The sequence below is a fragment of the Vicugna pacos genome, chromosome 24 (genome assembly GCF_048564905.1).
Source record: "Vicugna pacos chromosome 24, VicPac4, whole genome shotgun sequence".
Taxonomy (NCBI): Eukaryota; Metazoa; Chordata; class Mammalia; order Artiodactyla; family Camelidae; genus Vicugna; species Vicugna pacos.
Genome location: NC_133010.1, coordinates 12,602,281 through 12,618,405, shown reverse-complemented (window position 1 = coordinate 12,618,405; position 16,125 = coordinate 12,602,281). Strand labels below are relative to the sequence as shown.

The 16,125-nt window shown below is 38.9% G+C and overlaps 1 protein-coding gene across 5 annotated transcripts in view; it reads left to right on the top strand.

Annotated features, from left to right (window-relative positions):
• ASXL3 (ASXL transcriptional regulator 3) overlaps positions 1 to 16,125 on the top strand; it is a 156,520-nt gene that overhangs the window by 75,032 nt on the left and 65,363 nt on the right. For 4 of the 5 annotated variants that reach the window (XR_012063849.1, XM_072949049.1, XM_031690321.2 and 1 more), the window contains 2 exons: positions 7,073 to 7,194; positions 15,710 to 15,827. Coding sequence is in view for 4 of the 5 variants with exons in the window: in XM_072949049.1 (XP_072805150.1) it covers positions 7,073 to 7,194; positions 15,710 to 15,827 (240 nt within the window). In the remaining variant the exon portion in view is untranslated. Of the gene's footprint in view, positions 1 to 7,072; positions 7,195 to 15,162; positions 15,223 to 15,709; positions 15,828 to 16,125 lie in introns of those variants that run through there. The other variant, XM_072949048.1, reaches the window with a different exon arrangement.

Genomic DNA, 16,125 nt, shown 5'->3' with positions numbered 1-16,125 from the left:
TTAACCATCTGAATACTTTCTCCAACTCCCTTTGTTGTACGCTGGAGTTACCTTTTATATGTTGAATTATGAAGTAATTAGTGATGCCCATGAATGAAGCACTTGCCCTTGACCTGTATCGACCTTGTACTCATATTCTTCCTGCCTGCTGTTTTCTCTTTCCCATGTTCTAGGTGTATTGCTGAATTTCTGTGTAGTTGTTTCAGGAACCTGATGCAGCAGAGAAGACACTAGGATTGTGCAGTAGAAAAGAAAGAGCTTCTAATGCACCCCCCCAACCCAGCAGCTTATTGTGTTCTTACTGCCCATAATTCTGAGAGAGGGGTCTGTAATGGATCTGTGGGAGGAAGGATTAGGTGGTTAAAGGCTGGTACCTGTGGAATATGCTCTTCCTCTTAAAGAGTCCTATTTATGGTTTGAGTTTCTCCTTTCTCGTCTGAGTTTAAAGGGATGTTTTTATAGATATCCAGAGATCCTAGTGGAAGTAAATTGCTCTGGTAATAAATTGAGTGTTTATTAGAAGGGATTCCTATAGCTTTACCTTCAGCGTGTAAACTGTCCCTCCTAGTTACCTGTGGAAATTCAGTGTCCTGTCCAGTGTAGACCAGTGTCTGCGAACCACTTATGGACATTGTAATGAAATCGCCATATATCCAGTTCTGTGATATCAGATGAGCATCATTTGTAGCAGATCGTTTCAGCCACCCAAATCAGCAAGGTGTCCTCATGATTACATCTGGCAGAGCGTGTTCTTACTGATACACAACTGCAGGTGCCTTTATCATCTGATTTGCTGTTCCTCCTATGTATTTCACTCTCTTTTCTGCAGACCTCCTCTGAGTAAGAAGAGGACCTCATTGGCTAATGCAGCAGGCTATAAAATATAGTAAAAATTTTAGTTATAGTAGGTATATTTTATTCATAGAGGACATTGTTCAAATATTATCTAATATCAATACTTAAAATGTTGAGATACTGTCTCCCTTGAAAGTTTCTTAGGGGAAAATTGCTGTTTCCATTATTTTGTTGCTATTATTTCTCTATTTAATTGTTCACCTCTGATACATTTTTGAATATCTTCTTTCAGTGCAACAAGGAAAATTGTTTCAATCTAGATACCTGTACCATCTTAGAATAAGGAATGCTTTGAGAGAGGTGGGTCTCCTCAGCCTGGATCCAAAAAGGATTAAGGAATTGTCTTTTCTCTGAAAGAAATGGAGTCTTGGAAAGATTTAGTTGGGGCCAGATGGGTTTGTCTGGTTGTCGTTAAGTCATTTTTAACAGTTTTTGGCATACATTTTGCTGCTGTATATATCCAGAATGTCTCATATGCACAATTTCAAATTTAAGCATGATACGTAAAACATATTACAATCCGAACATCAGTGTTTTTGATTATTTGCCAATCTGGAGATACTTTTGAATTACCTGCTTGTTGATCTTTTAAAACAAATTTTAATTATCACCACTAGCTTTTCATAGACTTGTTTTTTTCTCAGGCAGAATTAATAGTCTATACCATTGTCCTTTGAAAACAAATATTTTTAAGAATCTTTATGGTCTCAAAGTCAGTTCTTGGGTCTTAGTCATAGCATGGTCCCCCCTCCCCTGCATTTTATATAGTCCTTGGCATGAGATGCTTAATAAAAGTTTTGCAGTTGAATGAATGATTAATAAATAAGCAAATAAACTCCCCTAAGACCCAGCCCACTTTTAAAATGTGATTAAATTCTAGCAGTGTGCCACAATGTTACCCTTAGTATACTGTGTGCTCTTTGATTTTAATTTTTTTATTCAGAAAAACTGTATTAAGCCTATAGTGTGTGTCAGGAGCATTTCAGTAGAAAAGTGTTTTGATTTGGAAGCATCTAGTTTGATTGTTCAGAAAACTGAAAGAGTAATCAGAGGGAGGACTCACAGAAATGAAATTGACCAAAGGATACTCCGTCCCCTGCCTTCATTGGCCCTTTGAGCCCTCGTTACCCTAGATAGCAAGTTACTTGGTGTGTGGCTTAGTGGTACATATAGCGATTAAGACCTTTCGTTGCAGTGACTATCTTTTGCCCAGATCTTGGGCTGTTTTGTGGCCCTGCCACCACATAGCTCCTGCCATTTCAAGTAAGCATTGTGATTTCTAATTTTGACTTTTAATGTATACTTATTTTTATTTCGCTATGCAAAGCCTCCAGACTGTGACTTTTCTCTTCAAATAAGGCAGTGAGTAAGGACAGCAGAAGGAAATTTAATTTACATTTAGGGGCAGGTCATCCAACTTCCCACTGACTTGCATAGGATGTTTTGTAGTTTAGTTTTCATATTTTCCCTCATTGACTTTAGGATATTTTTAAAAATTTAATAAACCTTTTATTTTCAAATTTAAAAAAATTTATCTTTCCTATATGCTTTTGCACAATAAAAAAAAGCTATACTTTGCTGACCTCCCCTTCCATGAGTTCTTATTAAAAGCAATCATTGAACGTTAACTTTAAAAATAGATATTTTAGAGAAAGTCAACGGAGATCCAATTTGATGATTTAGTTTAATAAACGTTTATAGATCTGCTGCTGTAGGCCTGTCTTTACACATAAGTGAGTCCCTGAGTTGGCAGGCCCATGGGTGGTAAGGCAGACGCAGGCACCAGTATTGCAGGAATTGTCATGAGTTCATACCAAGTTCCCAGGAAGCATGGGTAGGGAGGAGTGAGTCTGCCTCGGAGACTTGGGTAGTCAGGAAAGCTCTGGGGAAGCTGTTTGAGTTGGGGCTGTCAGGATGAGTTTGCCAGGCAGAGGGGATGGAAGAGGGATGATCAGAGCAGGTACAGCAAACACAGCAAGTCTGTGTGTTCAGGAAGTGCCAGGGGGTCTCGACTGGCTGGATGACAGACGGGGGAAGTTGAGGAGGCAACCAAGATGTGAGACTAGAAGTAAAGTCGGAGTCAGGAGTTCACTGTGCTTTCTCGCCTGTGTCTTGGGTTAAAGGGCAAAGCCCACTTGCACACCTGACAGTGGTCAAGTACTTAGACCAGGAGGGGTATCGCCCGCACCTCCTCCTTTGCACTCAACTTTAAAAAAATGAGCTCTAACCCATGTTTTCCAGTTTGACCGCATTTTCCAGTGAATAGTGAATGAAAAAGAAGAGAGAGAGGGACAGCTCGGAGACTCTGAGAAAAGAGACTGAAATCCAGTCTTGCTGGAACACAGGCACCGGTTTCTCTAGTTCACCAGTTTCAAGGCTGTCTCATGAGTACTAGTCGTCCTCCATCTCCCTTTGGTCCCAAGCCTTCTAGATAGAACATTTTGGGGGAGGAGTTTGGGAATGTGAGTGTGAATGAGAGTAGAGGCAAATGAGCAACAGATACGGAAAATCCCATTAACTGCTTGAATTTGAAACTAGCAGATTAGCTTAAACTATGCTTTGGGCTTCCCTAGTTTGGGCAGGCAAGCAAAACGTGGACAGGAATAATGTTTCTATACCTTTTAAAAAATGTTTTCCCGTCTTCCGTTTGTCCAACTACAAAAAGGGCAGGCAGTCTTATGGGGTTTCCAGGTATCAAATCCTGGCATTCGTTTTGTGATGGTGCCAGTGCACAGTTAGAAAAAAAGGAAAGCTCCTATTCTGTTCTGAATGCCAAGAAGATATAACTTTCTAAGCTGCATGTCAGTGTTAGATATTTATTGGATAAAACATCTGTCCTAATTCTTCAGTTTCCTGGCTGCTGTTGTAATTCCACATACAGGAGATTTCCCCTGGTCCTTTCTTTAACATGAATTTTTCTTTGGCTTGTATTCCAGAGGCCAAGCTCAGCCCCTTAGATAAATATTCAGGCAACTGTTTAAAATAAGCCCTATATTATTTATTTATCACATCTGTTAAGAAAGCGGCAAGGGTAAGTAAAAGTGAAAACTGTGTGTTTGGTCAGAGTAGGAATCTGCAGGAACGTGTTCGACTCCTGCTCCAACTCTGCAGGGAGTGCTTTCAGGTTCAGCCTCTCTCATCAGATATGTGGTAAAAGAATGAATAAGTTCACTAATGTGCCCATGTTTGAGGTCTATATTGTCAGTACACACACACACACACACACACACAGAGGCACACTATTTGGAGCCTTTGGATGCGTTACATTGTGTCTCACTCATTTTTATTCTTGATTTTTTTTCCTTTAAAAATAAGCTTTTTAAAGCAAAGGAACATCACTTATAGATTTTATTTTCTATTACATTTACTTGCTTTAAGATTCTATTATTGTTTTATCAGAAATAAATCATTGGGGAAGAATGGTTTGACCCAGAGAAATACAACCAAGTTCAGAAAGAGGAATCGGGGAGGAAAATGACTGTGTAGTAAAGGAATTCTCATGATGCTTCACTTGGGTCTAGGATGGAATGTAAGACAAAGCAAGCGGAGTTGAGTTAAAGGAAAATAAATCATCTCTAGAAAAAGCTTTATAGTATTCCTTTGATGCTGTTTCACTTTCATTGCCCTGCCCTCCAACTGAAATTCTGAGGTTTAAATTGAACAGAGTCTTTCTTCTGGAAACACTACATGTAAATATATGTGAATCACCATATTAACACAGTGCAGTAATGAGTTTGATTAGAACTAGACTGCATGTATATGCTGCTACTGAGAGAGGTATGACAATGCCCTGTGGTTTCCTAGGTCAGAAAGAAAGAGAGCAAGTTGAGATTCAGGTGTCTGCTGCCCTCGGGCAGTGACAGCTGATTGCATACTGCTTGTCGTTGCAGTCAGAAGACATAAGGGACACAAGACTTTGATTGCATCTGCACTGATTTAGTGTTTGTTGTTTTTTGATCCTGCTGCTTTGAAGTTTACCTTTGACATTCTTATGAATAAAATCATTTCCTAAGAAAGTTGGTAAATTTGTCTAGTAGTGCAGCAGGCAGAAGCATTCTCATATTTCCCTCAAATTCTCTAAAATCTGTGTCACTATATTTGGTTATCCTTTTTAACTACCATTAAGTTTTTACTTTTCTAGGTGGAAATACTACTCTAAGAATTGAAAGTAAGACGTATTTGCTAATGCACACTTCACTTCTGGCGGGGCTTGCGTTACTGCCACTTAAGTCTGTTCCATTGGGATCGTGTATCCTCTCCACCACCTTCCTCTCAGCTCCCCCACTTCATAGCAACTTCAGAACATTGTAAAGAGCATCCATGTAACCAGTATAAAAATAAATTTCTCTTTAGAATATTAACTGATGGTTATTTCTAACGTTTCTTGATAAGTAAGCTTTGGTGAAGTGTTACATGTGACTCTAGTGATGATGTCAAGGAGAGAAACCCTAGTGCCCCACAGTGTTATGAAATGTTTCTGAACGTTTAGACTGTTCTGGGGAAAATGTCATACTGTTTCAAGTAGAAAAAGATTACCTGATCTTTAATTCAAGGACTTCTCTCACTATATCCATGGGCAAATCCTTTCACTACTTCAGCCTTAGTGTTTCCAGGGCCAATCACTCTCAGTTTTTTCATGTTGGGGCTTAATGCCTTGTTCCCTGTGCCCTTATTAACTTCCTGTTTCAGTACCTCCAGTGTAACACAACCAGATTAAAACTTCTTTAGACATTACATTTTATGCATCAGCTCTTGGCTTTAAGGCCAGATATTTTAAGTGGAAAATTATGCGCCTGGCCTTGGACCCCAGCTCTGCTGTTTCTGTGGCTGTGTGACCATGGGCAAGTGATTCACCCTTTCTGAGCTCTAGTTTTCTTTCTCCAGGATGGAGATGGTATGTTTCCATCTCACAAGGAAGCTGGGAGGATGAAATGAGACCACATTTGTCTAGTGCGTGGCATTAATACCTAACAATTGTTTTATCTTCCAAAATTTGTTCATTTTGGCTTCCTGATTACTTTCTGTTATTAAAACAAAACTTGATTAACTCTTCTCCAAAGATTCTTTCATGGACCACATTTTCACTTCTAGGCAGTGTGAGCTTGAGTCTATCTAAAGCAACTTGAGTGCTCTCAACACTGCCACGTGCATATGTTTCCATTTGACTAGAATAATTTTTCACTCCTCCACCTTCCTTAAACACTCAGGTCAGAATCCTCCTGAGTTACTGTTCCTTGGAAAATTTTCTTGGATTAGCGTTAACCCTGGTGCCCTTAAGAAGTCTTATTTTGAGCTTTTACAATATGTTCTCAAGTTGTTTTCTTCCACCTAACTTCCTCTCTCCTCCTGCCTCTGACATATGCCTCCGTTCTGCCACTAATTTAGTGCTTCCTCGCTTCGATTATCTGAGTAACTTCTCCCCTCGCGTGCACAGAAAGGGGCTGCGTCTGCATCGCGGCCAGAGCCACTCCTGGGGTGAACCTAATCTCTCGGGTGGGATGTTTGGAAGACACATTCAAGCTCCAGGTCTCATAGAGCAGAAAGTTACAGGAGGCTCTTGACTTTCATAGACGAGGCAGCTGGAGAGCTTGACTCTGGTAAAAATGGGCAGATTACATGGTTATCTGCAGAGGACATGATTTTCTTGAACGTAATTGTCTAAAATTGACACCTAGCCTCTCAGATTTCATTTTCCGTTCCCGTGCCATGTGCCTTGGCCCACAGGAAAGGATAAACACGCCCCAGTAGGCCATAGACACTGTGGAAGGAGGGCTGTTAAATAGAAAAATCAGAATACCTCTGAGGTTGGTAGATTGAAAACAATTTCATTAACGTGGATTGTCTCTTCAGAGTGCTGCGCGTTGCCCAGTCTCCCTGTTTAGCTTCAGAAAGCTAACTACTGACTCCTAACTCTTTAGACGGATCTTGTGGGGTTTTTTTTTAATGGCCATACAATAACCCTGTGACATAGAAATTACCATCAATTAGTGGGTAAGGGAATGGAGGCTTAGAGAGGTTAAATGTAACCGTGACCACACCGTTATTAAATGATCCCTTCTTTCAAATCTAAATACTCTTTTTTTTTTTTTTTTGCTGTGCTATTTTGCTTTATTTTAGGTATCCGTTTTCAATTGGAGAAAAGCTCCAAGTGAGTTAATTACAGTGGTTATAAAAAAGGGAATTCAAATTAGTAATACCGTTATCTCTCTGTTTCTAGTTTGTGCGAAGCAGGTAACTGATGAAGCATCTTCCACTCGAGATTCAAGCCTTACTAACACAGCGGTGCAAAGCAAGTTAGTGTCTTCCTTTCAGCAACACACCAAAAAGGCTCTCAAACAGGTAAGGTAGCTGGCATTTCTTCTTCGTCCTACAATTCTACCTACTTAAGACAACAGATGTTGTGCAGGGAAAGTAAAATAAGTAAGAACATAGCAATCAGAGAGAAACAGAGATGTCCTCGATTCAACCACTCCCCTAATATTCAGGACACTGATTTTAATCTGTGCTAAAAACTAAGAGAGACTTGGCTGAGAGCTTTGATGTAGAATAAAAGAGGGTATATGTGGTTGGAAATAAAACTTGTATTAAGACTCTTGGCATGTGTGATTTATAGTAAACATATTGGGTTCATACATGCATTGCTTATTTTGAAAATAGTGTCTCTGTGGTCTCATGTTTATCTGATAGTTGATGTTTAAAAAAAACATAATTTCTTTCTTGTTACTGAAATGCATTGTTAAAAATAAGAAAAATAGTAATCATGGCTTACTTGTTTCTAGACTATCCATTAATGTGTTTGGGGCTGAGTGGAGGTTAACTTTGCAGGGTCGTCCCGATATTACGTAAGCAGTCCTAGTTTGTGTGTCCGTGTCCAGAGATGGCGGTGGGAAGCAGCGGTTATGATGTTGAGCTCTGGGCTCTACCACACACTGGTTTCAGTTCTTGCTACTCACTGTGTGACTCTGGGTAACCCACTTTTCTTCTCTGAATCTTAAACTCCTTCTCTAGAAGATGTGGGAAATGAATAGTGCCTTTCACATGGAAATGGTATGAGAATTAAGGTGATACACTGAAAGCACGTGGTAGAGTGGATATCTGGCCCATAATAATCCCTCAGTAAGTGTTAGCTACTGCTTCCATGCTGGCAGGTGCTGGGCGTGCAGGGAAGAAAAGGAAGAGATGCTCTCACTGGATGGGGACACTGCATGGTTGTGATAGTAATAATGCCAATAAATGGAAAGCTCACCTATTTAACCCTAAATTCATGGTTTTCCTTTGTTTAACTGCTTTCCTCATATTTTTTAATCTTTATTCTTCTGTGACAACCCCCTCTGCTTTACCCCTTGGTGACCTTTACCAAGTCTAGGAATAGAGGTGTCAGTCTAGTGGTATATACATATAACAAAGAAAGAGACACCATGTTTTTAATACAGTTAAAAAGTTTTTTAAAGTCCCACCAACCTGTGAAGCTACTTAATACTCACATCCAGCCTCCTAAATTTAGAATGTCTCCACCTACTCCTCTATTTCAAACAAAGAAACTTAGGAAAGGAACTTAACATTTTTGTACTGAATTATGTTACTTTTTTACTCTGTATCAATTACTGAAAATGCAGCATTTCCGTTCATTAATATCATATTTAAGGTAGTAACTGTTTCACCATTTGTAGGTCAAATACTCTTGGCTAAACTTGCCATTTGTATCATCGCTCTTGTGAAATGCTTTAGATGCCAAAGATCAGAAATGAATTTAGTGTTGAGATCCTTTTTTAATTGATGAAATAAAAGATGGATGATGGTAGAGAAGCCTGGAACAAGGCTGATTCAGGTGGCAAATAGGATGCAGGCAACAAATTAACCAACCAGGATGAAACAAAAGGTACGACACTGAATACTGGTAGCCAAGCTAGTTTAAGAAACACAGATGTGATCATAAATGGAACTCATACTTCTGAAGAGCAGTGATTGAGAAAATGTGTGCGCTGTGAAGTCTCCCCATATGCGAATGCAAAGATAAACATTCAGATCACTGTATTGTCATGTCTCATTATTTTTTACTTTCTTCATTTTGGTTTCATATCATTTGAACATTTTTTACGATGACTAAAACATTACACAACTTTGAGTTAGTGGGAATTTTTGTTTCATTTTGTTGCAAGGCATGTGTTCATGGAAAATGTTGCTCGCTTCCTTAGGATCTAAGCCTTTTTTTAAGAAAACTGTCCTGAAATCTTCTTAATATGTGAAAGAGCTATCTATTAATTTCTTAAAACTTCTTGTTGTATAACCAAGTAACAAATTAGTTACTCAGACAATATGGCAAAATATAGCAGGTATGCTAATATTTGATTAATAATCAAATTCATATTGGAAACACATTTAGAAGAAAAGCTGTTCTTGCAGAATTTTGCCCAGATTCCCTGTAATTGCTGAATTTCTTAAGACAGCATTTCAAAAATTGACTGAACATGCGGCATTTTAAATTGTAGCAGCCTCAGCAAATCTGCAGCTTTCTTTTCTTTTTGAGAGTTGAATGGCTATGACCATGGAGAATTCTTTATAAGTGTACTTATCCATAGATATCCATACACATGTGTTCTGTGGTTGTGAATATGTTTTGTGTGTACACATACAGGCACAAATCATAATCTCATTAACGTAGGGCCAGCTAAATGACCCTAATAACAATTACATTAGCTGTCATTTACTTTTCTGAATCCTAGAAATTATGCTCTGCATTTAACAGGCACTATGCCATTTAATCCTCATACAAATCCTTTAAAGTAATCCTTTAAAATATTTTTCAAATGAGGAAGCTGCTGCCAAGAGGAGTTAGAAAACTTGTCCAGGATTGTCCAGTGAGTCAGTCTTGGAGATGACATTTGAACCCAGAGTCGTAGTTTCAGATTCTGCCCTCTTAACTTACAATCCTTTTCAGCATATGCTGTGTAATAGAGAAGATGAATTTTTGATGTTATCTAAGGAAATCTACATTTTTGACTATTTGTATGGTGCAAGGAAACCAATAACAATGTAGTCACTAAGAACATCATTTCCTAACATAGGCTGCTGTGTGCAGCATCAGCACATATTTAAGGTAGGCACTCAGATATATTAGCTTTTATCATTTTACGAGAAGTGTATTTTGAGTCAATTAGGCTTTTGTAGTTCAATCACACACTGTCCAATGTAAATTCTTAGAAAGAAGTAGGTGGGAAAAAAAAAAAACCAAAAACAAAATCCAGTAGCTTTATAAGCATAAGTATAGTGAAGAAAAATAATTTAAAACATTCCTCATGCAAAGTAAGCCAGACATAATTTCCCAGCTCTGAAGCCCCCACCTCCCCACCAAAGCATGCGCGTTGCCACAGAGAGTGGTGTCTTACTCTGCACTGCTGTGGATTGCAGTTAATTATAGGCTGGACAGTATGGAGGCTGTAATGCCCCTTGGCTCTTGACATAGTGGATCTCCATTGCTTCTAATATTTGGGTCCTTTTAACTTTCTAATATCAAAACATTAGTTAACATCATATGTTCGGTGTAATTGCATGAATAACACGTTGTTATTTCAGTAGTTATTTTTCTGAATAGGATGTTCGCAGTAAGCACATTCAGAAGCCTCTGGGGATTAGCAGATTGCTGATTATTACCTTGTTCCCTGTCTTCTTTCTGCCTTGGTATTTTAGTTGTAATGATCCTAAAGTGTGAAATGATTACATTTTGGATTTCACAGAAGGATAATGAAGAAAGATTTAATTTTGGAAGTTTTTAAACAACAGAATTGAATGAATGATCAAAGAGGAACAAGGTCTGTTAGGATGGGAGCTAACATGGTGGGGACCTTTCTGTGTTGTTCCTGTTGGTTTATTTGACTTCATTATTTATTTAGGGGGGTAGATTTTATTCATAAAGTTGCAGATTCTTTTCCCTCTTTATATCGCAGAGCAGACATATTCCTGGTATTTTGCGTTAGCTTTATATGTTTGACCAATACTGTGAAAATCGAAAGGTTATTTTGCATGATGGCAGTTTCTGAACGTGGGCGTTGACATTTAGCCTACTAACAACAGTGCACGTTGTTGGTGCCTGACACAGCCAGCTGTTACATATGTGTGTATTTCTAATTATTTCGGCATTCACAGCCTGTGATATTTTCAGAGTTTTCAGTGAAGGACTTAATGCATCCAGCGCTTTCTTAAGTTACATTGTTAGTATTATTTCTCTGTCAAAACAAAGAAGGTATTAACTTGTTCAGGCAAATTCCAAGTTAACCTAATAGGCTCTAGTTTTAGGTTTTATTTTATTTTTCATTAGGTCAGAAATGAGAACTGTCCCGTATTTTCAAAGTTATCTGACGAGCTTCCTGTTTAAAAAATAAAATGTTCATCTGAAGATTTTTTTTGTCTCTTTGTAGGAGAGAATATTGTGAGGCATCTCTAGAGGAAAGCACGCTCATTCAGCATCTTTTGATTTCTCGCTTTTCTCTTAAAGCCAGAACTGTAATGCAAGTGTGATACGACCTTTACTTTCCCAGACTGATTTAGCTCTGTTGTGTTGGTTTCCTTTAAAAAGTAACTTACTTTGCAAGTGTAAGCCAGTACCTTTCTTTCATACTGAACGGTACATGGAAGTATTAAACTTGGCAAGTCCAGTGTAGTCAGTGTACTATGCACATGAGGATATTATACATGTGGGCAGCTTGAAGGTATAATCCTTCGTAGTACACTGCATTTATACTTGCCATCTGCTTGTTTATTTAGGTTTCAGTATTCCTTCTTTCTAGGTGTGAAATTAGGATTTAAAGTCGTTCAGTAAGACATTCCATTAGCGTTCCAGTATGGAGCTAAGGGTCGAAGAGTTGGAGGTGCCTTGTTGATATCATCCTCCTAAAGGGAATCTAGACTAGTATAGTAAGACTTACTGTATAATATCAGTGTCAGAGTAAAACCATGTTCCGGATTGATCAACAGGGCCACCACTAGCTAATTAAGATCTTCAGTGTGGAATAGAAAAAGCCACCTCCGCCCCAAGTTGTCACAACAACAAATGAATCTCCCCTTTCAGGTTATCTTTGTGCAGAACAAACCTTCCATGGCCATCTAAAGTGGCCTTCATAATCCTGATTTCTTAATCTAGTGCATGGATGTGTATTTTCCAGACTGGGATACATACCCAAACTTAGATCGTTACAAGTGAAGCTGTGTTTAACTTCTACTGTATTTGTAACATAAAATAGGAATTTTCTAGTTCCCTTGGAACATAAAAATAGATATTTTCTAGTTCTCTTGGAATTTTAGCTGAAGTTCAAAGTGAAGGACATGGGATACAGGTGTACCCTACTGTGAAGAGACACACTAGTCATGGCCTCAAAGGACTTACCGAGAGAAGGCCAGGTGGTCATTGATCAACCCCCAAAAGCCTTTGCAGAAAAATAGCCCTGTGGATTTCCTATTTAAAACACCTTACCAGTGCTGCTGTCTGTTTTACAGGAACATTTGCCCAAGTAATTCACCCCGCATTGCTCAGCCAGTTCCTTCTCTGACTCTGCATCTGTACCTCACAGGCATTAAGATGACTCTGCAGCAGCCCCTGGTCCTCTCTGTCAGCACGTTAGAAGAGGGGGATTTTAATACCTCTCTTGGACGGTGATTGGATGCATTTATTTTGGGGGAGGTGAGGAACATTGGGAATGCCATTTAGTAGGTGTCAGAAATTGGTGCCCTCAGGCTGAATTTGGCTCAGAATCCTCTTTGCTTTGTCTGGCACATCATTTAAAGTAGAAAAACTCATCTGAAAATCCTGTTGTTTTGCTTCTCTTGAGTCATCACTACCACCCCTCGTGGAGTCTATGCGTTCCCACTCATCAGCCTCCGCCTTGTCATTGTCTTGCCTCAGCCAGTGTGATCCAGAAAGCATGGTACATTTTCCGAGGGATTGTGAAAAGGAGACACACAACATATGTGTGTGTGGCCAATGTGCACATAGTTGCAGAATACAGTTACATAATCGAAAACAAACAAACCATAAACAGCTAGCGTCTTTATTTGCAGAACAGCATGGTCTGCAGTGAGGGACCAGAAATCTCTCTCTGAGCTACCTGCCTTGTGGACATAATGAGTGCCAGAGTTCTCTTGTTGGGAGCTGGCCCAAACCATCCCAGGCATCTCAAATGAGTCAACGTTGGTTTTTTTTCCGCCTCCATCCACATTCTGATCTGCTTGGAGGATATCCCCAGTGTCCACAGTCAAGTAAATCCTGCTTTCTAGAAAGTGAATCGGAATCATCAAGGTAGCCTAAAATGTCTATGGCCCCAAGGTGCCGCTTGTGAGAGCTGAACTCAGATACTCCTGAGTTTACCTTGTAGCTTATGGCTTTACTTCTGTGACCAACATCATAGTAACCAAAGAGTTCCCAACTTTTGCTTATTTGCCCCTAAAAGTGTTACTTGGGGGAAAATATAATGCTTATTTTTCAGAGGTGAAGCAAAAAAAGTATGTGTAGTTTTTTAGGGGGTGGGGGTGGGGCAGAGGTAATTAGGTTTATTTGTGTGTTTTTTAGTGGAGGTACTGGAGATTGAACCCAGGACCTTGTACATGCTAAGCATGCACTCTACCATGAAGCTAATACACACTCCCCCAAGTGTGTGTATTTTTAATATACTTAGAAATACATTTGTGTAAATGATAGACATAGTTTGGTCAAGTACAGGCACGCAGTGTTGCATTTCAGTATTTAAAAGAATGTTGTATCAAGAAGTATTATTCACATTTCTGAGTAGGAAATACGTATTCAGGAAAAAAATCACTGAGACCATTGATATGGGCTCAATAATGACTAACATTTCTTTATCCTTACCTTGGCTCCAGCTTGACTCCTTAAAATTCAAAGTAATAATGAGTTTTTCTTATTTTTATATTATTTAAGTCATGGTTTATTTCTGTCCAACTACTAATTTTGCTATAGCAGAGCTTTCTCAGCTCTAAAAATTGAGGACAGAATTTTTGTTACTTTAATTATTATTTACCGCAAATGCTATCAAAAGGCATGTCATCTTTGACTTTATGATTCCAGCTTCTAGGCATCTTATTATTTCATCTCTGTTTTTCTTAATCAACGTTTTCCAAAATACACTTCCCCAGCCTGACATAAAATGAACACATGCCTGTTTGGATTGCCAAGGGAAAAGGTTGAAATCTATGATGTATAGACTCCTAAAAACTAATCACTGTTTATACAGGTTTTAATTGTTTTGTAAAGTCTTCCACAGTCCATAGAGATAGGCTTAATTGTAATTTAAGGTGCTGCATTGCCTCCTTGTTTTAGTATTGAGTTGATAGGTAATGTCTATAAAGTGCTTGGAGTTCTTCCACAAGGCTGGAGAGCTTTATGCAATTCTGTACACACCTTGATGAAAGGAAGAGTAAATGTCGTAAGTATTTTATAGCACACATGTTTTATTAGTATATTATAGACAGCAAGCTAAAGGTGAGGAGGTTGGCACCTTACTCACCTTCGTACTTCCTGTACCCCCACCGGACCTGGTACTTGATAAAAAGCTCAATAAATATAAGAATTGAAGGGAAGATGTCTCATGTTATTATTAGCAACAGTATCATTTGTAATAGATTCCCCAAGCCATTCACTTTCCCATCTGGCTTTAAATTTCATCTCAATATGCCTTCTGTCAATTAAATAATATTTAAATTTTCACTTCTATGATTATTTGATTGCTAAATCTTACGATCAACAAGCTGGACATTCAGCTCAAACCCTTCTCAAATAAAATGGTATCGTTTTTGTCAGCAAGGGGATACACATTCAATGCAGTATTTCAGGAGATTGTGACAGCTATTGGTCAAAGAACATTAATCAAGTAACAGAGATGTTATAAAATTGGTGGAAATTACACAGTAACCAGGAATTAAAAGATCTGAGACTGTCTGTGGTCAGCCTCTTAACCTTTTGAGGAGTTTGAGCACGCCTGTAACTGTGAATTTAACGTCTCTTCCATTGTGTGTGCTTAAGATCCTTTTTATTACACGTAATTTTCTGCGTAAAGCGATCAGCTAGATAAGCTGTATTTCAAAACTTTTCAGTGTCTTTTTATTACATTATCATCACCATGGTTGATTCATTTATGAAACACAAAGCGCTCCCATTTGGAGAGATTTATTCTCGTATCAATTTTTTTTTTCCCCTGGATTTGCCAGAATGCCGTCATGTTCGTGTTCTGAAGGTTAATGCCCAAAGTCAAGCAGACAGAAGCCAAGTGCTGCAAGGTTTCCAAGATTAGGACTGATTCCCTTCACAGAAATAAATGATTCCTGCCATGTTCAGTGATTTTGTGCAGCGCTCCCCACGGCTGAGTGAGTGCATCAATACTGTAGTCCTTACCTGCTGTACATACTGATGACACTCGGTGTTAACTTGATTGACTGAGCAGCACACTGGAGAGGACGCACCTGCAAGAGAAGTGCAGACACATATATTTTTATCCCGGTCTTGAAACATTTATTTTACATTTATTTTCCTTGGGAGCCATGGTTTCAAATTCCAGGGGCTTTCACACCACACTGCTCAGGTAGAACAAACCTGGAAGTGCCGCTTTGTTTTCCAAATGATACCGAAAATGGTCTCGGGTTGATCCCCTTTGCCAAAGCCTAATTTTTATGCTTTTGAGGGGAAAATGACATAAGGGGGGAGGATGAAGAGTCCTGACAAATTAGTGACTCTGTGGAATTTAAGAGTCTTAAGAGGTTCTATCTCCCGATGGGCAAGTGGGTCATTTAATTCAATTCTGAGAAATCGTTTTGACTCTATTTGTATGTTATATTTTATGATCATGTTTCATAGGCTTTGAGGCAGCAGCAGAAAAGAAGAAATGGAGTCTCAATGATGGTAAACAAGACTGTTCCTCGTGTTGTTTTGACACCATTAAAGGTGTCTGACGAGCAGTCGGATTCGCCTTCAGGTAAAGAGCTAAAATACTGTATGCTTGGCCAGTTTCTCCCCGGAGGAGACTTCCTCACCGAGAGAGGTGTCATGAATTTTCTCTGAAACTGAGTAATATTTCCACTTGAGGTTTCATTTAATTTTTGTTTATACCTTTGACTCTTTCGGTGATTTAAAAATAATAGGGTATTTTGCTCTCTGAAAAAGAGAAAGCGCACCAGCTCGCTCTCATCAAAGGAGTTCCTTTGTTAATGCCATAGATGTGAGGAAATGTGTGGTACTGCTAGGTGGGTATTTTTGTTGCTGCTTTGGCTTTT